General features: G+C 41.0%; 1 protein-coding gene across 5 annotated transcripts in view; it reads left to right on the top strand.

The window, feature by feature from the left end:
- LOC109621532 (mucin-2) overlaps positions 1–27,096 on the top strand; it is a 78,963-nt gene that overhangs the window by 5,003 nt on the left and 46,864 nt on the right. For 3 of the 5 annotated variants that reach the window (XM_062843128.1, XM_062843124.1, XM_062843126.1), the window contains exons 2-4: positions 15,666–19,618; positions 26,533–26,621; positions 26,707–27,089. In XM_062843128.1, the coding sequence (XP_062699112.1) occupies positions 15,915–19,618; positions 26,533–26,621; positions 26,707–27,089 (4,176 nt within the window). In that variant the 5' untranslated portion in view covers positions 15,666–15,914. Of the gene's footprint in view, positions 1–5,192; positions 5,401–15,665; positions 19,619–26,532; positions 26,622–26,706; positions 27,090–27,096 lie in introns of those variants that run through there. The other 2 variants (XM_062843127.1, XM_062843125.1) reach the window with 2 other exon arrangements.

Here is a 27,096-nt window from a genome sequence, read left to right as displayed (position 1 = left end):
TAAAATGAATTCTAGGATGGGCTTCAGCAAGGGTCCACGAAAGAATTATAGAAAAATCTGTGGAAGTTTTTCAAAGTAATCTTCTGGACTTCTGAAACTTCTGGACGAATCCTTAGCGGAATTTCTGGAGAAATTGGAAGTTGCTGTGGGAATTTCTGGTGAAATCCTTGGAAAAATTTCCAAAGTAACTCCAAACGAATGTAACAAACAAACAAAGTAATCAATGGATGATTTTCTCGAACAATCACTGGAGTGATTTGTGGAAAATCATGGAGGAATTGGTAAAGCAATTTGTGCCAGATTTCGTAAAAGCATTCTGGCGTTCGATTTGAATAGGTCGAATCTACATAGGAATCATAGCAAACTTAGGAGCTATTCAAGTCGAACGTCTGAATTATTTGTGGCACTTGTACTGAAAGATCGTTCGGCAAATACAGCACAACCAGTAACCACGCTCTATGAAGTACTTGTCACGAATCTCTTAATTTCTAAATAAACATTTATGCAAATAACGTTATTCTGAATGTCTATTGCTCAAAATATTGGTTTTCAATACCCGGATAAAAAATTATCATTCATTACACGGTAAATATTTTTAACATATGACCAAGGGGGAGTCGCTGAGCACATCTTTACTTGCGCCAATTATTTTCAGTGTGCCACCGGGTATTGAATTGTGCCTCAGTGTGCCCCGAAGTGCCACTGCTTGATGATTCAGATTTTGCTTGGCAACTACCAAGACAACCAACTGTTTGTTTTCATTTTGCAGGTCAAATGCACATGGTTGCCTAGTATTTTCACCCAAACTCAAGTGTCAAAATTGTGCCTCGGTGTGCCACACAGCGTTTAAGACGGTGTGCTTGGCACCTCTTGGCACAATGTTCCAAGCGACTAGTCCCTTGCATATGACTGGTTTTATTGTTCACAATAAAATACACAGTAGATCAGTGGTGCTCATCCTGCGGCCCGCGGGCCGCATGCGGCCCTCCAAGCCTTAAGATGCGGCCCGCGAAGTACTTTTAGACGAATCGAAATTTTTGAACGATTATTTGAAATAACTCGCTAAATTTGTTAAGAAATCAAACAAAAAAAATGCTGATCAATTTTCATAGTGTTGAACACAAATTAAATGATAAATAAACAAAAAGAACAATCCGTTCTGGTAAGATTCGAAATCGCAACTCCGAAATATTTCGGCATTTCAGCTAAGTCACGAAGCCAGCTTATAGTTATTTATAAGTGATACGAATCAAATGAAAGTTTGTTAAAAATGTAATCTTGAATCATTTAAAAATTTGTTGCAGTTTCTAAGCGCAGTCAATGCAATGCTGAGCAAATATTTCACATGTCGCCTTTCCCAAGAACATAAAAACACAAAGCCCGAAGTTTTTGACAAAATTCTCAACAAATCTCAACTAGGTTGCCAATATTGTTTAATTTTCACTGTGTGTATAAATTTCTATTATAAGACTCATATTTTTCGAAACAAAACTTACGAATCCAATTTGAATTGTCCAAGCGAAACTCCTGAACGAACTAAAAGAAAAAAAAATCTCAGGTGAGATTCATAAAGCGACTCCTGTGCCCTTTAGGAGAAACTTTTGGATACATTTTTGGAGAAAGTCCATGAAACATTATTGGAGAAAAATTTATGCAACTCTTAGCGAAATATATGGAGAAACTCAAATCATCCTGGAGAAAATAAACCTGAAGAAACTCAATGAGAAAGTTGTGGCGATACTGCATGGAAATTATATGAGCATTTCCTAGAAAAATGATCCGGTGCCACTCTAACAGAAATTTCTTAAACAACTTTAGAATAAATTCCTCGAAGAACAAAAAAAGATTTTTTGCACCAAGACACAAAAGATGCCTAGAACGCCTGAGGAAAATTTGAATAATAAATTTGAAGCAACTTATGCAGCAGCTTTAGAAGATAATGTTGAAGAAATTTCCGGGAACAATTGTTAAAAATCTAATGTTAGAAGAAATTTAATGATGAAGTATTTCATCAACTTTAGAAGAGACCTATGGAAATAATTTACTAAAATCTTCAAGAACCTCCTGGAAAATTTTCGGAAAATTCCGGAAGCTATTCTAAGAGAAATTCTTGGAAACGATTAATGAGGAATTCCTGAAGTAACTCCAGGGCAGTTCCAAAGGCAAATCTAAGAGGAGCTCTTAGAGGTGTTCCAAGAGAATTCTAGAAAAACTAAACAAAACTTCAAGAAATTTCTCGAAATCCTTCTGGAGCAACTCCACAAGAAATATCAGGAGAAAATCCAGCAAACCTTGTTCGAGCGATTCAAAAGAAATTCTTGTAAAAGCTGCTTGACAAGTTCTTGAAGTGGCTTCAAGGCAATTCTAGGGGCAACTGCAAAATTGTTTGTTTGAATTTCAATTTGAAGCTCAAACGTTTTTCTCAACCAAACTTATGAATCTAAATTGAACAGTTCAGATTTTTAATAAATATGCTTTAGAATTGTTCTTTTTGTTGGTTTTGTGCATCGATGTTTTATGCGGCCCGCAGGTCGATCCTGAATTGCAAATTTGGCCCGCGGTATCCTCCAGCCTGAGCACCACTGCAGTAGATATATTGTTACTTTTTACAATAGAAATCAAGCCCGTATAGTTCGTACAATAAATGAACATTAGCTTTATTAGTGATTAATTGATTCGATTGCTTTTCAATAGTTCTTTAATAATTTAAAGTTACTATCAGTAAAAATTAATTTAAGTTGTTTTTATACAATTGGGAAAGTGCATGCAAAGTTCTCATGAACTTTTTATTAAAAAAGAATTTATTTCTCAATTACACTTGAGAACAATTCGCAATAAATAAATAACAATAAATATTAATTGTTGCTTGCATCATGTTATTTTATTTATTTTTTATCTGTATTAACGAGACTTTTAGCATTAGGCTAGTTCATCTCGGGACCCACGCTTTACTTCCCTTCCGAAGGAAGAACTCACATTTTGGCGAGTTTGTCGGGAGTGGGATTCGATCCCAGGTCCTCGGCGTGATAGTCAAGTGTTCTAACCATCACACCAGGTTCGCTCCACTGTTATTTTACTTTGTATAATCAAATACAAAATCACTTGTAATATTTTTCCTAGTTTTTATTTTTGTTTGTACAGTAGATGTTTCGGTTATCGAATGTTATTCGCTAAAACTTCTACGATTGACAGACGTCAAACCATGTTGGCAGAGAAAGCCCTCAATTAACAACTGAGGAAGTACTTATAGAAAACTTGCCGAAAAGCAGGTTTTATCCAAGTGAGGACGTTACGACACGAAAGAAATGAACAATTTTTCTATTGTTTCCAAATAAATTAAAGGAATCTGATGAATAGTAAACTACCATTGATTACAATACAAATACAATTAGTTTAATGGGGTCAATTGAACTGATGTAAAAATAAACATGCGATAATATTTGTTGTTATGTAAATAGATTTCGCCTTTGAAAAACCATAGAATTCATATTTCTCGGTAACATTTTTCTTCAGCATTTACCGGTTCTAATGGCCACATGAATTGTGAACGATTTATGGTATGGATCATATGACCTGAGGTCTGACTTGTGATATTTGGCAGTTATTTAAAAAGATTTATGGTAGATTTTATCAACAGCTGCCATGCAATAAATACATACCAGACAGATATCAGAGTGTTGATTCTTATCATAAAATGTGCATATTATTCTGGCGGCCGTTAGTACTCGTAATTGCTCGATATAAATGTTAGCGGAAAATATAAATTCTATGGATTTTCAAAAGCAAAAACTGTTTACAAATAACAACAAATACAATTGTATCTTTATTGTAACAACGATTCATTTGACGCCATTCTATTAATTGTATTTGTATTGTAAGAGCAATGAAAAAAACATTAGGATATATTGTTTTCTTTTTTACATTGCCCTAAAAATGTCTTATAAAAACACAATACATTCTATTGTTTTTCGCGGAAAATTTTCTCAAAACTTTATGGTTAAGATACATAACGACCACCATTTTTTATCTACCATTCGCCGAATGGTATAGAACAATAGGGGTGATGGTGAGTGTGCTGTGCAAATTACAGGTGAATAATTCAGTAACAAATTTTGAAACGACGTATAATCAATGCTACACCATTGATTATGATTATGGGGTCTCCAGTTAGCCTAGTGATTAAGGCTATGGATCGCCAATCCGGAGACGGCTTGTTCGATTTCCGTTCCGGTTGGGAAAATTTTCTCGACTCCCTGGCCCTGGGCATAGTGTATCATTGTGCTTGCCTCACAATATACAATTCCATGCTGTGGCAGGCAAAGAAAGCCCTTCAATTAATAACTGTGGAAGTGCTAAAAGAACTCTAAGTTGGAGTGAGGCAGGCCAAGTCCCAGTTGGGACGTAGAGCCATAAAGAAGAAGAAGAAGAACCATTGATTATACGTCGTTTTAAAAAATTGTTACTGAATTGTCGAAAAATGGTGTTGTGACAAACAAATTTATCGTATTTTTATGATATTTTTTTATCAGGGAACCATTCATATTTTTGGAAACAAAAGATTTCGATCATAACATGAGCGAGATAGTGATTTATTTGTAATTTAGCAAGAATTGGGTTCTCTAGGAGTATCCAGATTATTCCATAATCGGAATCTTTGTCCAAAAATTAGTCGAAATCCGATAGTTCATATTTTTTTGGTGATAGGGAACTAATTTTGAAATACATTTAAAGTTTGTATGTTTAGAATTAACCATCAAAACAAAGAAATTGGAATGCAATAAAATCACGTTATACTCATTAGGCTATAGAAAACAGCAATATTTTATTCACTATAAACAACCCAATTACTAATATATGTCAAAAACTCCGAGCCTTTTTATAAAACTCAGTTTTTATGCAGTATTTATATGTTTTGGTACATTTTGGTATACAATTTAAATAAAATAAAAAAAAAACTGAGAAATGGGCATTTCACCACTAAATCGAGGTATACCTGTATATGAATTTCATTTCGACGTTTGCCCGTTCATGCTCAGAAACTACGAGCTACACACCTTCACCATTGCTACAATAGTGCTTAACAATATAAAAATAAGAGTTTTCACTAGTAAACTTTCGATAAAAATCCAATTTTAAAATTATTAGTAGATCTGGCAGCCCTGTAGCTGAATGGCTTCTCGTCTCGCTCGCAGGCCGATGATGATCGCTCTACTGGTCGTCGTCGTCATCGTCGAAAAGTACCTAGCTCGGTTGGCAGGCTCGGTTCCAGACCGCGTTTGAATTTAGAAGCAGGAAACCTCCTTCTACCGAACGGATTCAGTGAAAAGCCAACAGTGCATCAAAATAAGTGAAAATTTCGTGACAAAAGGCCAGAGCCCAAGTTAGCGGTAGGAAGAAGAGGTTAGGTGTTTCTTTTTTTTTTATTGGCTCTCCGCCGTCGTTGAGTGTGTGCTGCTGGTTGCATAAAATGGAAGGAAAGCCGTATGTGAAACATTAGTGAATCGAAATGGAAACGTGTTTTTTTGCGCTGCCGCCGACCGACCGATCGAAAGTGATGTTCCGGATCGCGTTTCCTAGTGGCCGTCCACCCGCGAATTGTTTTGATTGTTGAACGAAGGCGGCAGCAACAGAGCATTTTGGCATTTTTATCATCCTGCAGGCTGCAGCAGCAGCGAACGAACAGCAGCCAGCAGCAACTCGCTCGCATCGCAGTCGGGCAGTCAGCCAGAAGAAAGCAAAGCGCACAAAAGTGCAGGAAAAAAGAACAAAGTGAACTACGCGAAACAGGGGGGTCGAAAGAGTGCAAAAGAGAGCGCTGATGTGCGGGAGAGTGAAATGAAAAGTCTAGCAGGAAAATGTTACTGCTCTCGGTCGAGCAGCTGTTCTTGATCAGGCACAAAAGTACTCGAATTCGTCGTCGCTTCGCTGTAGTGGAAAAAGGGCAGCAGATCGCTGCAGAGAGAAAGAGGCGGTATTCTTCGTGGGAGTGTGTGTGCGCATGTGATGCGAAGAAAAAGCGGGCCAATCGGGTGCTTTTGGTGTGTGTGATGTAGGCGATCGACAACCACCAATGTAAACAATGGAAATGACACCAATATTTGCGTAATTCGGGGATGATTGAAAGATTGTGCACTGTGGGAGTTTTTGATAAAATACGGATAACATTGATTGATCCAGTGGTAGCGTTGGGCAATAATTTTAAATCGATGTTCGCAACATCGATGTTTCTGTTTCGATTAATTGATTTTTTGAATCGATGTTAAAGCCTCACAACCGAATCGATTTTTTAAACTCGATTTTTCTTTCGATTCCAAAATATTAAATTTTCATTTTTCTACAGGATTCATTGTTCCAACCAGTGTCGCGAAGCATCAGCGTACAAGTCACAAAAAAGCTGATAAACACCAAACTTGTATCACCCTGTCTCTGCGGTTTCTGATTCGCTCTCTCTACAGTCGCAAACACCAGAAAAGACAGATTCCCATCAAAGTCACTCGGTCACCCTTGTTTTGCTACAATCATCCTGACTTGGATACGGCTCATGTGAGTGTCATGACTCTCTCCGTCACCTCAAGCCAGGATATATAGAGTAAACGGGTATACAGATAGTATGGTCGTGTGCGTGGCCGACGGCTGGTGAATTTTGCCGTTTTTCGGTGAATTTTCTGAGCTTCTTATTCTTTTTCTGTTCTTTCGGTTCACGATTGGAATTTGTTATGGAAACTTTTTGCACCATAAAACAGAAAATTTCTTCAAATGTGCAAATAAATTAGGAATTTGTCGGGCAATTACTAGCAAGCATCCCTCTGATGCGATCTGGTAGCAAATATCGATGGTTTTTGCTACTTTTCTGTGATGTTTCGACACTTTCAGAAAACTCACCAACAGCTGGTCGGGTTTGCTATAAGAAATTTCGGCTCAACTTCGGGTCTCTTCGGGTAAATTTTTTTCGTTGCTAACGAAAAAATTCTCACTCATACGCGAACGCTCGTGTACATCTTCCCCCCCTGACCTCAAGCAGATGCACGCGCAACAGCATGTAAAACTATGCATGTGTATTATCACAAGCACGGTACTACGTCATAAATCCTATTCGTTTTGCATAGCTCAGTTTAAACGCACACATTGAGCGCACCACGCAGTTCGCCCTGGCTATGGCAAACGCTTTCACTTCGCCCGTTATGCATCGTTGCTCAGAGAGATTGATTCTCTCGCAACCCGCCTGAAGCATACTCAGCAACTGCTATCGCTGCAAAGCTGCGAAGGGTGGTAACCACAACATGTTTGTCATTCCAGTCCAGGATATATAGAGTAAACGGGTATACAGATAGTATGGTCGTGTGCGTGGCCGACGGCTGGTGAATTTTGCCGTTTTTCGGTGAATTTTCTGAGCTTCTTATTCTTTTTCTGTTCTTTCGGTTCACGATTGGAATTTGTTATGGAAACTTTTTGCACCATAAAACAGAAAATTTCTTCAAATGTGCAAATAAATTAGGAATTTGTCGGGCAATTACTAGCAAGCATCCCTCTGATGCGATCTGGTAGCAAATATCGATGGTTTTTGCTACTTTTCTGTGATGTTTCGACACTTTCAGAAAACTCACCAACAGCTGGTCGGGTTTGCTATAAGAAATTTCGGCTCAACTTCGGGTCTCTTCGGGTAAATTTTTTTCGTTGCTAACGAAAAAATTCTCACTCATACGCGAACGCTCGTGTACATCTTCCCCCCCTGATTCCAGTCGTGACATGCTAGCTCAGGATATATAGAGTAAACGGGTATACAGATAGTATGGTCGTGTGCGTGGCCGACGGCTGGTGAATTTTGCCGTTTTTCGGTGAATTTTCTGAGCTTCTTATTCTTTTTCTGTTCTTTCGGTTCACGATTGGAATTTGTTATGGAAACTTTTTGCACCATAAAACAGAAAATTTCTTCAAATGTGCAAATAAATTAGGAATTTGTCGGGCAATTACTAGCAAGCATCCCTCTGATGCGATCTGGTAGCAAATATCGATGGTTTTTGCTACTTTTCTGTGATGTTTCGACACTTTCAGAAAACTCACCAACAGCTGGTCGGGTTTGCTATAAGAAATTTCGGCTCAACTTCGGGTCTCTTCGGGTAAATTTTTTTCGTTGCTAACGAAAAAATTCTCACTCATACGCGAACGCTCGTGTACATCTTCCCCCCCTGATGCTAGCTGGTTCGTATCACCTTGGGAAGGATGACTCCAGAAAGCGGTTTAAGTGATTGTCTCGCGATGGTCGCGATTATTCGCAAGACTGGTTCCAACGTTATTCCCGATATGTGAATACAGGCATTGCAGTTTTAAGGAATCAAAATTATTGTTTTAAATCTGTTTCTTATTTCGTAAACTATATGAGTATGAGTAATTCCTCCAAGATTTTTTCCATGACTTGCTGCAATGATTACATCTTGAATTCCTCCAGAGATTCCTTTAGGAACTCATCTAGGGGTTCCACCAGACATTTCTTCGGGAATTTGTCCTGGGATATCTTTAAAGGTTCCTATCCGAGATGAACTAGCCTAGGGGGCTGTCCATAAACCACGTGGTCATGAGTGGGGGGGGGGGGGGGGGTTCGGCCAATGACTATTTTGTATGGACAAATAAAAAATTTTGTATGGACTAATGACCACGCGGGGGGGGGGGGGGGGGGTTAAAAAGTCCCAAAAAAATGACCACGTGGTTTATGGACAGCCCCTAGGGCTAAAAATTTCGTTAATACAGCTAAAAAAAATAAAAAATCAAAGGTTCCTCAAGTAATTGTTTCAGTGCTCTTTCAGAGGTTTCCTTTAGGAATTTCTTCAGAGATCCTTTATGGTATTTCTGCAGATATTCATTCAGAGAATTCCGCAGGAAATTTCTCCAATAGTTCCATTTGGAATTATTGGAAGTATTTGTGCAAAATTGTCTCCAGAAATTCTTTCCGAAAGTTTTACTAGAGGTTATAAAAGTTTATCCAGGAATTTCTTAAAAAACCATAAGAAGTCCATCCAAGTATTCCTTCAATAATACGTCCAAAAATTACTGCAACCATGATTTTCTTCTAATTTTTATCCCGGGATTCCTACATATTTTTTTCCAGGAATTCACTAAGAAAACTTTCGCGAGATTCCCTAAGGAATTCCGCATGGGATTGATTCCGGGATTCATCATGGGGTTTCTTCACAAATTTCTCCAAAATTCCCTGGGAATTACTTCTGTGATTTTTTTCGGGAACAACTTCCAGGATTATTTTGAAAATGCCTCCGAGAACTCTTCTTGGGATATCTTCAGGAATTCTTCCTGAAATTATTCCAAAAATTCCTCCAGAAATTGATCTAAGACTTTCTCCACAAACTGCTTAGGAATTCTTCGTTGGATTAATTTCAAGCTTCATCCTGGGATTTCTTCTAGCTAGAACTCCTCCAGGGATTTCTTCAGGAACTACTTCTAGGATTGCTCCAAAAGTTCCTCTGTGTACTTTTTTAGAATTTCATCAGGATTTCCTATGGAATTTCATCCATTTCTTCAGTCATTCCTCCTTGGATTTCTTCAGAAATTCCTTGAATTGCCTAAGAAATTGATCTCTGGTTTTTTATCAGGAATTTCAGAAATTCCCCCAAGATTCCTCTGGGAATTCCTACATGGATTCCTCTAAAAACTCTTACAGGGATTCGTCCGGGAATTCCTCTAGCAATTTCTTTAGAGATCCCTTTAGGAATTTCTCCAGAGATTCTTATAGGTGGTCATCTTGATATATCTAAAGAAATTCTTCTAGAGATTCCTCCAGTAGTTCTTCAAGAAAATCCTTCAAGGATTCATCATGGAATGTATACAGGGTTTCCTCCAGGAATTCCTCTAGACATTTCCCAAAGAATTTCTCTAGAAATCCCTCCTGGAATCCCTACAGGCATGTCTCCAGGAATTTCTCCAGGAGTTTATCAAGGCATTCCTTCACTAATTCCTCTTGGGATTGCCCTAAGCATCCAGGAATTTCTTTAGAAATACCTCCACAATAACTACGGCAATTTCTCCAAAAAAATCTCTAGGTATTCCTTAAGAAATTCCTCAGGAATTCCTCCCGGAGGTTATCCACGAATTATTTCAATAATTTCTCCAGCGATTCCTGCGTCAATTCTGAGATTCTTCTAGGAATTCCTTCAAGGATCTCTCAGAGATTCCTTGAGAAATGCCCCAGGAATTCATCCAGGAATTATTCCTTGTAATCCTCCAAGCATTCCTCTAGGATTTTATCCAGGCATTTCTCCAGGGACTCCTCCGGGAATTTCACCATGAATATCTCCAGGGATTACCCCAGGAATTTCTCGAGAAAATCATTCATGGATTCTTTCAGAAATTCTTTCAAAGATTTGCTCAGGAGTTCCTCTAGGAATTTTTCCAGGGGTTCCTCAGGGATTTCTTCCAAGGTTTCCTCCAGAAATTCCTCTGGGAACTCCTCTAGAAATTTCTTCAAAAATTTCTCCAGGGACTCAGCATTCTTCCAGAGATTCCTCCAGTAATTTCTCCGACGATTCCTCCAAAAAATCCTCCAGAAATATTTCTCGGGGAATTCCTCTAGGCATTTCTTCAGAAATTTCTACAGAAATTGCTCCCACAATTACACTAGAGATTACTCCAGGGATGCATTCAGGGATTTCTTCAAGAATTCCTCTCGGGATTTCTCCAAGAATTTGTCCAGAAAATCTTCCAAGGAATTCCTCCTGAGTTTCCTCTAGAAATTGCTTCAGGGATTCCTCCAGCGATTTTTCAGAAAAGTCCTCCAGGGGTTTTTCCAAGAATTTCTCCCGAAATTTCTCTAAGGATTTCTCCAGGAATTCCTCAAGATGTTTCTTCTCCAGGGATTCTTCTCAGATTTCCTCTAGGGAATTCTCCAGGAGTTCATTCAGGGATTCCTTCTAGATTTATTCCAGAATATGTTCCAGGCATTCATTCAAGATTTTTGTCCAGGAATTCTTTCAGGGTTTCCTTCAGGTATTCCTAAACCTTATTACCGGGAATGTGCTTTGAACATCATACCAACACCTTGGTATGAGCCATTCCACGAGACGTTTCGGATCAGCTGATCGCTCATTTCATGAACGAAAATTTGACAGGAGGTCGCGTCGTAGCCCAATATCAACACTGTTGTCGTTTCGTAAAATAGACTAATGAAAGCGGGCCCCACACAAGCATCATAACAGTGCCCTGGGGACGACACAAGTTTTTATAACCCAAAACAGTCAGAATATCCCACCAATAGTCGGCATACCCTCTGGAAAGGCGTTTTTTCTCGTCTTTTTTATAAGCGTAACATTTGAAAATGGCCAATCTGTAAAATGTAAACAAACCCTATTTTCACTTTTTCACTATTCCTATCAATATCTACCTAAGCTATCCAATAACTCCTTAATCAATGCTATTTTACCCGGCAAGCCTCGTTAGATAAATGTACGACTCGTGCTGAAACAATTATCATTTTGCAACGAGTTGCATTCAACATTTTTTGCAATTACAAAAAATACCCTTTAGTACAATCATTTCTGACTGCCACACATGCCTCAAGGGAGAAACCACGTGCAAGCATCCATGCGCACGAACCCTTTTTTTTTTCAATCAGGTAGGCTGTGTTCATAAGTATCACAAGTACTCGGAGTTGCGTCAAAAACGAGTGTTGTGTACTGCTGCCGAATCTCACCGCTTCTCACTTTACGTTTGTTTGGTTGACCAAATCAGAATTGGAATCACTTCTAATCAGATTCGGTCTGCCAAAAAGACGTAGAAGCGGCCATCGAATTGACATAAAACTACAGAAGGCCATTAGTGTTTCGGAAAAACCTGTGAAAAGTGTACCCTAGCAAAAGTGCCGAAAACTAGTACCTAAGGGCCTAACTGAAATAACCTTTTAAATCAGATAGGCCCTTTTGTAAATTTTGATTATTTTTCTTTCCGGGTCTCTAAAATAAAGACAAATCAATCAATCAATCATATTTTCCAATAAATTCTCCATTTTTGCAATGAAATGGTGCAAAAAGCGTGGGTATTATGATTTATTAACTAATTTGATGCTGTCAAAAGGACTTAGGGACAAGTCGTGCGGTACCATGTTCTGAACAGTTAAGAGAATCTTCCAATAAAGGCTCAAATAAACAGAAATTTGTGTTCCTAGAAATACTGCGTCACAATATTATCAAGCTGGTATTTTGTCTTGCTAAATGTATATAATAAATAAAATCTCATAATAACTTGCAGACCTGGATCTAGACATGTTTTTATTGGGAGACAACGTGTTCCTAATTATGGATACGGGGTCGTACACAAATTACGTTACGCTTTTAGGGGGAGGGAGGGGTGGGGTTGGTTTGCAGAGCGCGACGGGGTTCAATAAGGTCGATTTTTGCGTGATAAAATTTGTGTATCACAAAAAAAATAAAATTTGTGTATCACCCCTACCCTAAAAAGCCGTGGTCCTTATTCTGAACACACAATGTTACTTACTATTCACAATCACATTCTCTACGTTTCCAGTTAAGTCAAAAACGATAAAATTAGCGCTTCAACTCTCGATTCAACAATTGCTTCATAAGAGAAAAATCTATTTTGAATTTGCTGACTGTTCAGAATATGGAGCTGTCTGTAATATACATCTCACACGGTAGATATTTTATATTTTTGACCGCTTCACACCATCAGGTAATTGATCCGATCATGGAGGAGCTAAACACTGGGTTCATGTTTAAACCACAATTGTATCGCCCCAGCAAACTTTTTACATGGATTGAATTGAAAATAATAAAACCTAAGTCTAAGGTATGCACACAATGCATTTACAATGCATGCAATTTTACAATTTTCAACGAATCGTGGAAACCTATGGCGCAAATGAAAGCTTATTGTGTAAGGAATCAAAAAATATTTACTTCGGGAGATATTTTGACATGATGTTTAAAAAAGAGTCAAGGGAACAAGAAGTCCTCGAAAAGTTTTTGCACAAACGTGTTGAAAATCTGGCAATGTACATTAAAATGACCGTCCCCAAAGACTTAAGTTTGCTTTTAAGTATTCGGTTTTATGCATCATTACAACGTGAAAAGGTTGCAGATTAACTTAAAACTAAGAAATAATCGAAGTTTGGCGAGAAATACATAGTTTGGTCATCAATATGAATTTGTGGTTTGAAAAACCGAACTTTCAAAAATATTTGTACAACAAATCCTCTTTTTCACTACGGAAAATGTCTGGCAGCCCTTATTCAAAAGCTTAGATATTGTGCATTGATTTGGATTGATTTTTGTGCCCTGCTTATGGCGGAGAATCCTTGCGTTGGTATGCAGAAAACTGTGTGGAAATTGACCGTATTTTTTTCAAAAAACGTGAAATCTCATGCACCTCAAAACTCGACCATTTTGAAAAATATTGAGTAACCGTGAATTGGAACCTTCAAAAATGTCAAGAAAAGCAGCTTTCATCAAAAAATAAGATTGATTTTGGCACAAAGGTGGTAAAAATTTCTTGGCAAGCGATCGAAGGTACTGTGCAAAACTTCACGGAAGGACTCAAGCGCAAAGCTCGAGATGACGGATATAATGAGTCAAACCAACAATGTTTTTTTGATGTTGATTTAAAGTAAATTAATGCTTTTTTACGATGAATTGCTTTTGGTTTGGGAATAAGTTAGAATTCATTATTACTGCTTGATTTTCTTTGGCTAGATTTTGCTGTGCGCATACCTTATCCTTTATCTACGGGAAAATAACTAAATATTGCGACTTTGAGGTTGTTATTAGCATTTTATTATTTTTTATCTGAAACAACATTGTGTTGATAATGTTGCGGTATCCCATTGAAATCATATGGGATTAGACGTGTGCGCCGAATATTCGGCGTAAAATCGGCGTGCATCGGCGTGGGGCTTCTCAAACAATTATGAACAAAGTAAACTACTTTCTAATGATTGGGTTGCAACAAATGGACATCTAGCTATGTGCTGCTGCAGATTTTTTTTGGTTTTGATGATGGTAGCCTTTCTGAGAAGGGATACGCCGATCGGCGTGCGGTTTTCATGCCGCCGCCGCCGCCGTTTGCCACGCCGACACGCCGATGCTTCCTGGATCGGCTTCAAACAACATAACCATAAACGTTTTCCACCAGTGCATGGGTATAACCCCCCTTTACCTATCCCCGTTTAAAAAATATAGTATTTTTGATTCTTGTTGGCTTGGGGAGTCGCACGCCGATTCACGCCGATTTCTCATCGGCGCGGCGCGGCGCGGCGGCGCACACCTCTATATGGGATATTAAGGAAAATATTTTTTTAAAACAGGTTTTGGGCAAATCTCAAGAACACAAATGGTGCAATCTCATAATTTAAGCATAATACATCTATTAAAAATACCTTTTGGTAACATTTCAATCGAAAAAGTGCCAATCAAAAACCCAATTTGTGTTCATTAGGGGTATCCAGATTATTGCATAATCGGAATCTCCGTCCAAAAATTAGTCGAAATCCAAAATTTCATCATTTTTGATGCCCGGGAACTATTTTTTAAAATGCATTAAAAGTTTATATGGGGAATTTTTTTTTTGTTCGGGGTGAACTGTCATTTTATCGATTGAATTGTCATTCTATCCACGGAAATTAAAACTTTTGTTTGTTTAACCATCAAAACAAAGGAATCGGAACGCAATAAAATCACCTTATACTCAAAAAAAATGAGCTCTTTCGATTAGGCTAGAGTAAAAGGCAATATTCAATTCACTAAACAATCCAATTGCCATTACCGCAACATTAGGTACTACCACAACAAAGGGAACAATTACCCAATGTGCGTTTGGGAAACTGCTTTAGAGCAATCAAGAGAATTGAATGATTAATAGCTTTCATAATATTAGTTTATTCATATTATGTTTATTCTTATTATATTTGAGTGCAACTGACCGGGAATCGAATCAGTCACCCTCAGCATGGTCATGCTGAATACTCACGCCTTTACAGCTGGGGCTAAAGGGGCCATAATTTAGGGGATTATCTAGCGAGATTTTGTTTTATATTCAAAACATGTTTTTTAGTTCAATGATTCTTGCCACTATTTTGGGCTTTTCTTCCACAGTGCACGGTTCAAACACACGGAACACAGCAGGTTCGATTCGGTCCAAGTGGACTGAAGATTGCTCGAATGTTTTCTTCCCCACATCACACACGCACACACACACCATCGAGAAGCGACTGAATGGCCTGCCAGCTGCTCGGCTGTATCCGTGAGGCCATACAATATTGTACCGATACTCTACGTACCTACTAGTCGAGTTACTCTTGGTTCGTGGTCTGGGACTTGCGGGGCTCGTTCGTAACTTGACGGATGATGGTCGATTTTTGCGGTGACGACGATTCGAGTTCCCCAACCTCCCACTCCGTACTCCGTACTCCGTAATAATCCGCGGGTGTTGATGGGGGGTGGTCCAGTGATGGAAGGAAGGGAAGAACTAGGGTGACTGTGGCCACTACACCTAATTTTTATGTGATATGAGTTGTGTATGTGTTTATATCTCTCACCTCCGGATGGTGATGATGTTCGTGTACAATGGCCCTCGGAATCGGAATAATGTGTAGCAAATCAATATTATTACAACTCCACGACCATATTTTTTCAATTTTCCATCTTTTGCAGTGTATTTCAGTAAGTGTAGAGCAAAGTGCGTGAAAAGGAGCGAATTAAATGGTTGTTAGTTGAAAATTGAAGAAGAACCCCAAATCGGAAGAGAACAAGTGCGAAAGAGTAGTGAATGACATCGAGTGACAGCCAAAGTCGTGTGTGGCAGAAGCATAACGAGAAGACGGCGAAGCGAAAACGAGAAACTGTGTGTAAATAGAGAAACAGGACGCGAAATGCGACTACAACAGGTGCTGAAGAAGAACGATGGTCGATTCTGGTCCGCTGGTTGTCGCTGAGGATGTCCATCGTCAACGTCAGCGGGAAATCAACGGCAACAAACACAGCGACCAGAGTCCGGACCTGCAACGGCAGGATCAACTGGAAGTGCTAAAGATGAATAGCGCCGAACATGTGGAAGATGCAGGAACATCGTCATCGCCGGAAATTGTAGAAGAACTGGATGATCTAGGGCTCGGCAGGAAAAAGAGTCAAGAAGAAGTGATTGTGGTTTCTGAAGAAGACGAAGAAGAAGAGCTGTCCAAGAATGGTGGTGGTGGAGAAACGACAAATGGTCCAACCAGTCTCATAATGGGGGGATCATCTAATACCGAAGAAGAATCAATTCTGAACAACTGCCGGGAAGAAAATAGTGTAGATGAAAAGCGGACAACACCAAGTGTTGATGGCACGGTTGATGACGATCTGGAGGTGATAGAGATACCATCGACACCTCCGCCACTGTCGTCAGAAGTGGCCACTGGGAACGAGGCTAGCAACAAAATTGTAAATAATAACGATAGCATTGCTTTGAAGCACAAACTCACAGGTGCTGTGGAAGGTAAGACTGCCAACAATAACGTCGTTCTGCAAAACTGTGTAGGTCGGACAACGCAAGAATCTCCAAAAGAAGGTAACCATATCCCTTCCAAGCATTCATCTGAGATGGGTGTTTCCGAGGAAAGCCGAAAGGTTGAACCCTTGAAGATCAATCTTCATCGGGAGCCCATCAGAACTATAATCAAACTGCCACCGGGCACTGGTTCCGGATCAGACCATCAACCCAGCTCTCCAAAGATTACGATCAAACCGTTGAAACCTCCGCCAAATGTGGACGGAACCCAGGTCAACAGCATTCCTAAGCTTACGATCAAACCAGTGGTAAATCCCGATGAAGCCAGCAGCGAACAAATGCAAATCATTCCCAAATTGCACATCAAAAATTCTTCGCTGGATAATTCCGGTGGCGATGGGCCCGAACCACACATTGTGCCTAAGTTGACGATACGTGCCGTAAACCACAGTAGCCCGACGATAGCAGGAAGTTCCGGATCTGCCAGTAACGATACGTCAAGTTCTGCAACTCACAACTCCTCCAACTCGTCCGTGTCTAACTCGCCTCCCATGGTTCCTAAGCTCACGATTAAAAAAGACAACCATCATCACCACAGCAGTCACCACCATCACCATCATCATCATTCACACCACAATAACCGGTTGGTTAGCAAGGAGGATGATCCACCGGCCATTCCAAAGCTACACATAAAAGCAATACCGGAACCAACGGCGTCCTCCACTCAGAGCTCATCCGGATCCGCCTCCGGACCAGTACTAACCAGCTCCGAAGGTGTCAAACTCACCATTAAACCCATTCCGGAACCTCCTCTACCGAAACTCACAATCAAGACGAGTTCCCTGGATTCCAACGATGCCTCGGTGGTTTCATCGACGAGTAGCAGTTTCTCGCCGAAGCTCTCAACCCCTCCGCCAGCATCTCCGAGTGATCAGCACTCCAACATTACGTCGACTATTCCGAAACTCACAATCAAGCCTATCCCTAAGCCACCACCGGTCATTCCACGGGACCCATCGGAAGTCCCGATCCCGAAACTCACAATCAAACCGATGCCTCCGAAGCCACTCGCTTCCGAGGACAGCTGCTCAAGTGAAACCAGTATTAATTCACTAGAATCCTCACCAATCTCATCATCATCGTCATCGTCGGCTCCCAGTTCGGCCATCAGCTCTCCTTCCGTAGTTCCCAAGCTGACCATTAAAGTCCCAAAGGAAAACGATAGCGTCGTGACGTCTCTACCGCAAATCACCGGCGGGTCCACCACGACCACTACCACTAGCACACCCACGACCCAGACACCAACTATCCCAGTCGTGAAGAAGCTGAACATTAAGCCAATGCCACCGCAACCGAAGGAAACGCCCAAGGAGGCTACACCACCTCCGGACGACGATGTTGTGGACGTTACGGAAGACGATATTTACGAGCCAGTGACGATCAACATCGATCTAGAAGAACCGGAACCATGCATAATTCCAAAGTTCACCATCAAAACAATCTCAACGGATTCCTCGGAAAACAGCTCAGCGCCAAAAGTGACACTTAAACAGGTACCGAGTCCCGATCCGAAGACACCTTCTCCACCACCACCACACGACCCGTCCACCGCGAATAGTGAACAACAGCAACCTCCGGAAGTGACGACTAGCAGTTCTGGCTGCGATTCACCACGGATCATTCTGAAAATCAACAAAGGTAGCTCTTGCACGACAACTAGCGCAGCACAAAGCATACCGGCTGTCCCAGAGAAAGAGGAACCTTCTGCGAACAAAGTAGAAGAACCCGTCAATGACCTGAAACGATCGATTCCCGAAAAATCATCGCCGGATCCAACTTCCGACGTGCCAGAAGTGAAGAAAATCAAACTAAACCATCAGTCGGTCATTGTGCCCAATCAAGTGGCCACCAAGATGCCGCCAACCGTCGATAATGACGTAATTGTGATAGACGACGATAGCAAGTCGGACATGGGAGAAGAACCGACTCCGGCTTCGGAAGACGTTCGAACGGAAAAAGCTCGGACACCTTCACCCTTAATAGAAAAACCCAAACCGGAAGTGACTCCAACTACGAAAGTCGTTGAAACTCCAGGAAACGTCGTACCCCAAGAAGATAGTAACAAACTGAAGGAGATGTTAATTATGGCCAAACGGCAACGAGCCAAGACCCCAACTCCTCACATGGAACCCCGTCCCAGGCGGACAGCGGCCATGCACGCAATTCCAGCTTCGGTGCTTTTGAGGAGAAATCCCACTGTGCCGACACCACCGGTTGCAGTTCCGGTGATACAATCACTCCCGGAAGCTGTTGAACCCGTTTCCAACAATATTACCAGTGTCCTCCTGCTGGAAAACGACGGAGGGTCAAGTTCCGATTGTATGATCATCGACGACCCATTGACGTTAGCGGAGAAGAACGGAACATCGAGTAACAGCAACAGTAGTAGCTTCAGCAGTGTCACCCCCGTTCAATCCGTTACTACTACTGTTCCGATCACGAGCGATTCTCCAACAACGGTTCCCCCAACGAAGGTTCGCATGAGCACCCGAAGCGGAACTTCTGGAACCGTCCCATCGCCGAAGGACACAACTGTGATTAGCCAGAAACCTCCAGATAAAGATTCGGGTTTGGATGAAGGCAAGCCAGACCTGGATGATGCCCCGCCACCTGCCAAACGACCACGTGGACGTCCCAAGAGGACTGCCCTCGCCAGCACGAAAGAGACCGATGAAATCGTAGTCGACGAAGAAACGCAGGAAACCGACAGCAGCAAGCTGACATTGACCCTCAGTTTGGAAGCGAACGGCAACACCAGCTCGTCGGAGCTTCCGCCGATGCAGCCGCTGTCGTTGTTTTCCAAAGAGAACCCCTGTCGGGTTTCGCCGCGGGTGCTTCTGAAACCGTTGACCCCGTCCCGGCTGGATCCGAAACCGCCGGCTTCGCCGTTGGTGGTCAACACCACGACCATGGCGTCGACCGACTCTATCGATGTGGAAGAATCGACCTGTTCGTCGTCGAAGGATCCCCTGAACGGGGTGGAATTGTCCCGCAAGGAAGATTCCACCAGCCCGGAGGTTCCGGAAGTCGCCAAAGAGCCGGAACCAGTTACACCCAGGTGAGTTGTTTGAAAGTTTTTTTTTTAAATTATTGTTTTATCTATTTAGGATATGCAACAGATTTGGCATTGAAGCTCAATTAGTTCGAATCCGTGAAACGTGGACCCATTAGAGAATCTATCAACCCATAAATTCCTTAATAAAAGTTTAATGAATAGGGTTTTTGTCTATAATAGCCTCCCTAGAACGGTAGAGTAATCCCATATAACATGGGACAATTATGCGGTGAACGGCAGTAGCGTTGTTGCGAGATATTAGAACCTGGAATTGCGCGAATTTTTTCAAAGCTTTTATAATATATTTTCAAGTAGTAGCACAAGATTCTGACAGGAATACAGTAACGAATATGCTTCTAGTGACAACTTTCTACCAAAAATGTTGTCTCACAAACATTTCGATTTTTTTTCTGATTTTTTAATATTCTACCCATTTTGTATTTGGTTTACCATGTGTTGCAAACTACTTTCTCCTCACATCTCGCTATACTCTGCTCATTCCCATTGCACACCAAAGTATCTAAATACCAAGGTAAGAGATTCCCGCTAATATTCATAATGTTAGTGAGAAAAGAAAAAAAAGCAAAAAATAGTTATGAAGTTTGCGCTGATTTGTATGGGTGCATCACTATTTAGCAAACTTTCTTAAGAAATTAAGCACTCCCATCTTAGAAGCAATTATTTAATTGCATCTCACTGGATTAAAAGTCACTTCCATGCAATAAAACAGGAAATATCGCCATTTGAAAATCGGTGACATTTTTTTTAATTGGTTCTAAACATGTTTTTTCAGCATTTAGAAACATCCAAACTAATAAAACTTCACAAACTTTGCTGAAACAGTGACATTTTAGAGTAAAAACACCAAAACCAACGCAGATGTGTTGGTGAGTCTCGTTATTGACATTTGCGGGAATCTCTTACCTTGGTATTTAGATACGTTGATTGCACACTACTTATTTCTCACTCCTCACTACTTCACTTCTCATCACTTACGGAACACTTCTCACTCTTCACTACTTACTCCTCACTTTTCTAATCACACTCTTTGCTGCTCACTACTCGCTTCTCACTATTGACTGCCAAGGATGTTTCGGATTACCTGCTAATCTCATTGATTGCTTGTGTGAGTATAGCTGGTCTGGCGATACTGTACATAGTAGTATCTAAGGGCGACCAATCAAGCTTGAGGTGGTATTCTGGAACGTCAAATGAGTCAAGCGATTGCAAGGTGGTCTGAAACATTCAAGCTGACTTCTCACTTACTCCTCACGTCACACTGCTTACTTTTCACTCCTGACTCTTTACTACTCGCTCCGCACTCTTCAATTCTCACTCCTCACACTTCACTGCTCACTCTTCTTTTCGTACTGCTGACTTCTCACTCCTTACGTCACACTGCTTACTTTTCACTCCTGACTCTTCACTACTCGCTCCGCACTCTTCAATTCTCACTCCTCACACTTTACTGCTCACTCTTCTTTTCGTACTGCTGTCTTCTCACTTTTAACTGATCAATGCTCTCTGTTGCACGCTCTTATCTGCTCTTACTTACTTGATGAGCTACATACAACTCGTAGCGATGAGTCTGCGCCGAATGAAGCATTCGCATAATAACCAAAAAATGGGCCAAAACTATCAATGTCGCTTATGTCACTTTGCAGAATTACGGCAGTGCACTGGTCAATCGCTTCCAGTCGCCTTGAACGTTTAGAGTCCTTAGGTCCTCCTCAACTGCAAATAGTCAACATGTGCGCGGCCTTCCACGAAACCGATGTCCCCTTTCTGATTTTCTACTGAATATGGGTTTAGCTTGTCGTTACTCCGGCATACAATCTACGTGCCCAACCCACCGTAGTCTGCCTTGTTTTATTCGCTTCGCTGTATCCATCTATCTCTTGATATACTTGGTAAAATTCGTAGTTCATGCGACGGTGCCAGATGCCGTCCTCCAGTTTACCGCCGAGTATTGTTCGCAGCACTTAACGTTCGAGGACTGCAATGGCTCTCCGATCAAATGTCCACGATTCATGGCCGTAAAAGACTGGAAATATCAGAGTATTATACAACGCGAGTTTTGTTTTTGTTTCGAGACTTCAGCTGGTTTCGCAGACTGAAAAAGGCCCGATTCGCAGCTGCAATCCGGACGGTTCCGAACGATGAAGATGTTTCATTCGCAACCTGTACACTTGAGTTCGATCCGTCAAGCGTCACACGAATCAGTCTAATCGCCGGAAAACCGTTGGACCATAATCTGTCATTTCTCTTCACTGAATCGTACGCCGGCTCGAAATCAATGAACAAATTATGGGTCTGCAAGTTGTACTCCCGATATTTCTCGCAGGGTGAACATATGATTCGTCGTTGATCGGCCCTCACGAAAACCCTTCTGATATTTGCCGACGAAGGACTCCTCGATCGGCCTTGATCTGTTTACAAAATTCCGGTCAAAATCGTGTTTATTCCTCTGTAGCTCGTGTAGGGGTTTGTGGGGCAAGATGGCCATCATCTAATCGATGATCTTTCTTGTAGAAAGAGCAAATGTGATAATTCCATCAACTAGCAGGCAGTTCTTCCTCTTGCCATATCTTCAATATACCTAAAAGTTGATACAGCTGCTCACTACAGTGCTTGAGAAGCTCGGACGGGTGTTCCCTGCAGCGTTGTTGTTCGTCAGTCCTCTAATAGCTGTTTTGACCTCGTCTAGCGTTGGAGGTCCCTGTCTATCGCTCTTCCAATCCCTCCGTTCACCAATACCTCTCAGCTGCTCACCCCTCACTGATCACAGCTCACTCAAAACTCCTCACTTATCACTCCGCACTTGTCACTCTTCATTGGCTACCCCTCACAGTTTACTTCAACTTCTCATTCGTCACTGCTCACTCCTCATTCTTCATTCATTGCACTCAAAAAAATGTACACGTCTGAGCAATGTGTTTTACATATAGATTTGCGTAAATTGTAAAACTCACGGAAGTCACGTGTGAAACATATAGATTTACCAGCATTAGTTTTGTCCCGATCTATCAACAATCCACACTATTCTAATGTGTGTCTAACATAGAATTTGAATGAAATACATATGCATTCTGATTGAAGTACAAATGAATATTCACGTTTGATCCTATTGAATTCGACTTGTGAATACATCAATCTCAAATTAAGCTGAACATTAATTTCGTGTTTTGGTGCATATGGATTTCTTGTTGAGCTACCTATGCAGTCCTCCAGGCAAAATCACAATGTAAAGTGCCCCGATTTCACGCGAGCTCATAGTTTAAGGTGAATATAGAACAAAACCACACCTTGAATTTTCGAAACCACAAATCTGAGGAATCAAACATCGCACCAAGCTGAAAAGTTGATCGATTGGTCACCCGCTGGTGATGACCAATCGATCAACTTTTCAGCTTAGTGCGTTACTTGGTTCTTCAGATTTGTGCTTTTGAAAATTCAAGGTGTGGCTTCGTTCTATATTCACCTTAACCATCACGATATTAGTTTTGCCTTTTGAAAAATAAATCGTGATAGCAAAATGGAGCTCGCGCGAAATATGAGCACTTCACTATATAGGTGAATTCAATGCTATGTACTGATAATTATTAAAACTCGGAATTTGTAATTGTAATGACGTTTTATTATTGATCTTATTTATTTGTTATAGTTGAATAATTTATATGTTACTTACTTAGACATGAGTCACCATTCGCTTCGTGGGATCTATTCCCAATGAAGCACTTCTCCATTGGACCCGCTCCTGGACCAATTGCTTCCGGTCTTCAATCGCAAAATGGCATCTGTTGCGAGGAATCCGATGGAGTCGCCAACCTTCAGCTGGTTATGCAGGCCGTAGTAAATCGCCCTTACGCGCTTCACTGGAGTTCATTTTTTATTCGTTTTACCTGCAAAAAGTATAACGTAGAAACAAATCAATTAAATTGATTCTATTAATTTTGTAGAATAAATTTTAACTTACCCGTAAAAACGAGGAAGCTGCTTCTGAGAACTCTCTTCCATGATGAAAAACTTTACGAAAATCGTATGGCGGTTATTTTTCATCAGTCATGTGTCACCAGTTATGATATACATTTGGGAAAAACAGTAGCGCAAATTCGTTTGCAAAATCAGTTCAATTACAATCATAGCACATATGAGATTGTAATGTTTTGACTGCTGGTTTCAGTTCAAGGAAGAACTATTTGAACACCATTTGTAACATGTATTATGTTTATGTGAATTACATTTGATTAGCTGATGTAAGCCTAGCAGTGAAGTTGATGTTATGAATCAGACTTATCTAATGTGTAGAATACTCATAATACATTAGAAAAACACATCAGACTAACGTTGACGCTTTTAACTCAACCCGCAAGTCAAAACACATGAATCGATCGTGTCAATTTTTTTCAGTGTGCTTATTCCTTACTCCTAATTGCTCACTTTTCCTCATTATTTGTACCAGCCTTTTTGTACGTATAATGTTGAACATGAGACAGATCTTAGGAAAACTAAACATAGGACAGCTTATGCTGAAAAATTGAACGTCATTTTTTTGTTTTCATAGAGTTCTTGAACAAAGTATACTAACCGAGAGCGGTTTCTAAAAGTATCAGACCATTTTCACAAGAGTTTCTCTCAGGATATACCGCAGATGTTGTCGCGAAATGTCTATAAGCGTTTCTCTCGGGATTTCTCTTGAAGTATTTATTTCTGGCATTTCTACTTCATTAATTTTTTTGCAGGAATTCCTTCCGGGATTTCTTCCAAAATTTCTTGCTAGTGAATCAAAATTCAACCATCGCGCAACAATAATGACAATGTTGCAACCTGTATTTGTTGCGACAAAACAACCCATGCGACATAAGTTTGTCCCAACTTGAAAATAATGGGATTAACATCGTACACCACGAGTTCAGAGATTTTTAAGCCTTGCATTGCGATTTTCGAACGATAACTTCGAGTCGGTAAACACTGCAACTCTGGTGAAGCCCCATCATGAAACAGTTTCGATTTTGGGTAAGTAATAATTGATTATTCACGAGTTGAAAAGTACGCAACAAATTCAGCTTCCGTTTTGTCTGCAACAAAAAAATTTGAGATCATGTCATTATCTGTCACCAGTAGGGATAAAGAGTAATCGTCGCACCTTCTTTGTTGCTTGTTTTATGCCTCTTTTGTCTGACAATTCTCTTCACTGTTTCTCGCGGGATTTTTTAGATTTCTCTCGGAGTTTTTCCCGGTACTTCTCTTAGATCCGGTGTTGATCCTGGGATGTCTCTCAGAGTTTTAACAGAACTTAACCTGAACTTCAGTTAGCCTAGTGGTTAAGGCTATGGATCGCCAATCCGGAGACAGCGGGTTCGATTCCCGTTCCAGTAGGGGAAATTTTCTCGACTCCCTGGACATAGTGTATCATTGTACTTGCCTCACAATATACAAATTCATGCAATGGCAGGCAAAGAAAGCCCTTCAATTAATAACTGTGGAAGTGCTCAAAGAACACTAAGTTGAAGCGAGGCAGGCCAACTCCCAGTGGGGACGTAGAGCCATAAAGAAGAAGAAGAACCTGAACTTTCTCTTAAGATTTTTCGGAGAGTCTTCTGGGATTTCTGCAGGAGCTACTGCTGGTATATCTCATGGAGTTCATCCCGTGTTTTTATTTGGATATTTTCAAGACTTTTTCTTGTAGTTGATTATCAAAGTTTGCAGTGATCCACCTGAGATTATTGTCTTACAGGTTTTCTCGGGATCATTTCCAGAGCTCTTCCCGGTATCTCCACCAGAAACTATCCCGAGACTCTGGAAGCTCCTTTTGGGAGTTCTTGCAGATTTTTTTCAGAGTTTTTTCTCGGAATGTCTTCTGGGATAACTTACGAGATTTCTTTTATGAAATTCCCGGAGAATCTCTAAAAAAAAGTTCTGGAACTAATGGCAGGAGGAAATTTAAGGAGGAACTCTGAAAATCTCTAAAAGGAATTCCGGGAGAAACTACTTACGACATACATGAGACATATCTGAAAACTCCGGAAGAACTTCTGCAAACCCGGGAGGAATCCGACCAGAAACTCTGACAGAAAGTCCGGGGGGTAGATCTCGAAAAACCTGCAATCCTGAAAAATCTTGGAAGGAGCTATGTATTTACGTAAAAACCTCTGGATTTATTAGGGAAAACTGGAGAAAGTCAGAAAAGCAAAACCTCAGATAATTTCAAAGAAAACTCTGCGAGACACTAGAAATGAATTTGAAGGAGGAATTCTGGAAAGATTTAAAGGAAGAATTATGGGTAAAATTTCAAAATCTCCACATAACTATACCACCAGTACGAACATCAAAGATTATATTCAAAACTGTGTATGGAATCTAACGGTCATAGTATGTGGAATTACTGATTGAACTCCTGAATGTTTTCTCTTGATTTTTAAGAGTAGGTATTTGAATGGGGAGCGGGACATTTGGCATAAAGTCATTTGGCATAACGGACATTTGACGTAATGGATATTTGGCATAATCGAAATTCACCCTTTTTTATTATGCCAAGAGTTTCCATTATGCCAAGTTACCTTATGCCAAACGGCCTTATGCCAAATGGCTTTATGTCAAATGACACAGACCCATTTGAATGTCATTGTAAGTGAAAATGTCAAAGCAATTTCTTCCAAATAACCCAAAATAACTTTGAGGATAATTTTAAAATATTCCTCAACCGATTTTTGTATTGCATTCGAAAGAGTTTTGTAAATTCGGAAATGTAGTCTTATGAGTAGATACCCTGACCTTACCAGAATGATGTCACGATTTGCAACTTATGATAACAACTTCGATGGGTTGAGCTTTGATGTTCAAATCATATGTCAAATCTGTTGCTTAATATGTCAAACTCTTCGAAAATCTAATCAATGTCTTTCTCTACACTACAGGCCCCGTGGAAGAGGTCGTGGTCGAGGACGCGGACGAGGTCGATTTGCTGCAGTAACCCAAAGCGCCCGCGCAGTTCTGATCCAGGATGGTAAGTACCTAGTACCAACTCTGCAATACCGCACGTGTTCAGCTCTTCAATCCGCAATCGTACTATCTTCCTCCTCTGTTCACAGATACCAATGAAACGGAAACGCCGCTGTCTTTACGATCCGCCTTTGCTGATGTGGTGGGATCAGCTCCTCCCATCCGCCGGGGCCGTGGTAGTAGAGGCGGTCCGGGCAGTAGAGGTGGCCGTGGCAGCCGAGGAGGCCGTGGTGGTCCCGGAAGCCGAGGCGGTCCCGGAAGTCGTGGTGGTCCTGGTAGTCGTGGTGGTCCAGGCAGTAGAGGAGGGCGTGGCAGTAGGGGAGGTCGTGGAGGTAGTCGCGGCCTTGGCCGAGGACGTGGTCGTGGTCGCGGTCGAGGAAGCCGCGGTGGTCGCGGTGCACGATCCAATTCCGGCAGTCCCATGAAGTACGGTTCGCCGGAATTTAGCGCATTCATGACACCGGACGGAATGGTAAGTG

This window comes from Aedes albopictus, chromosome 3, assembly GCF_035046485.1.
Source record: "Aedes albopictus strain Foshan chromosome 3, AalbF5, whole genome shotgun sequence".
Lineage (NCBI taxonomy): Eukaryota > Metazoa > Arthropoda > Insecta > Diptera > Culicidae > Aedes > Aedes albopictus.
The sequence above is the reverse complement of the archived record's forward strand: the minus strand, read 5'-3'. Positions and strand labels throughout refer to the sequence as shown.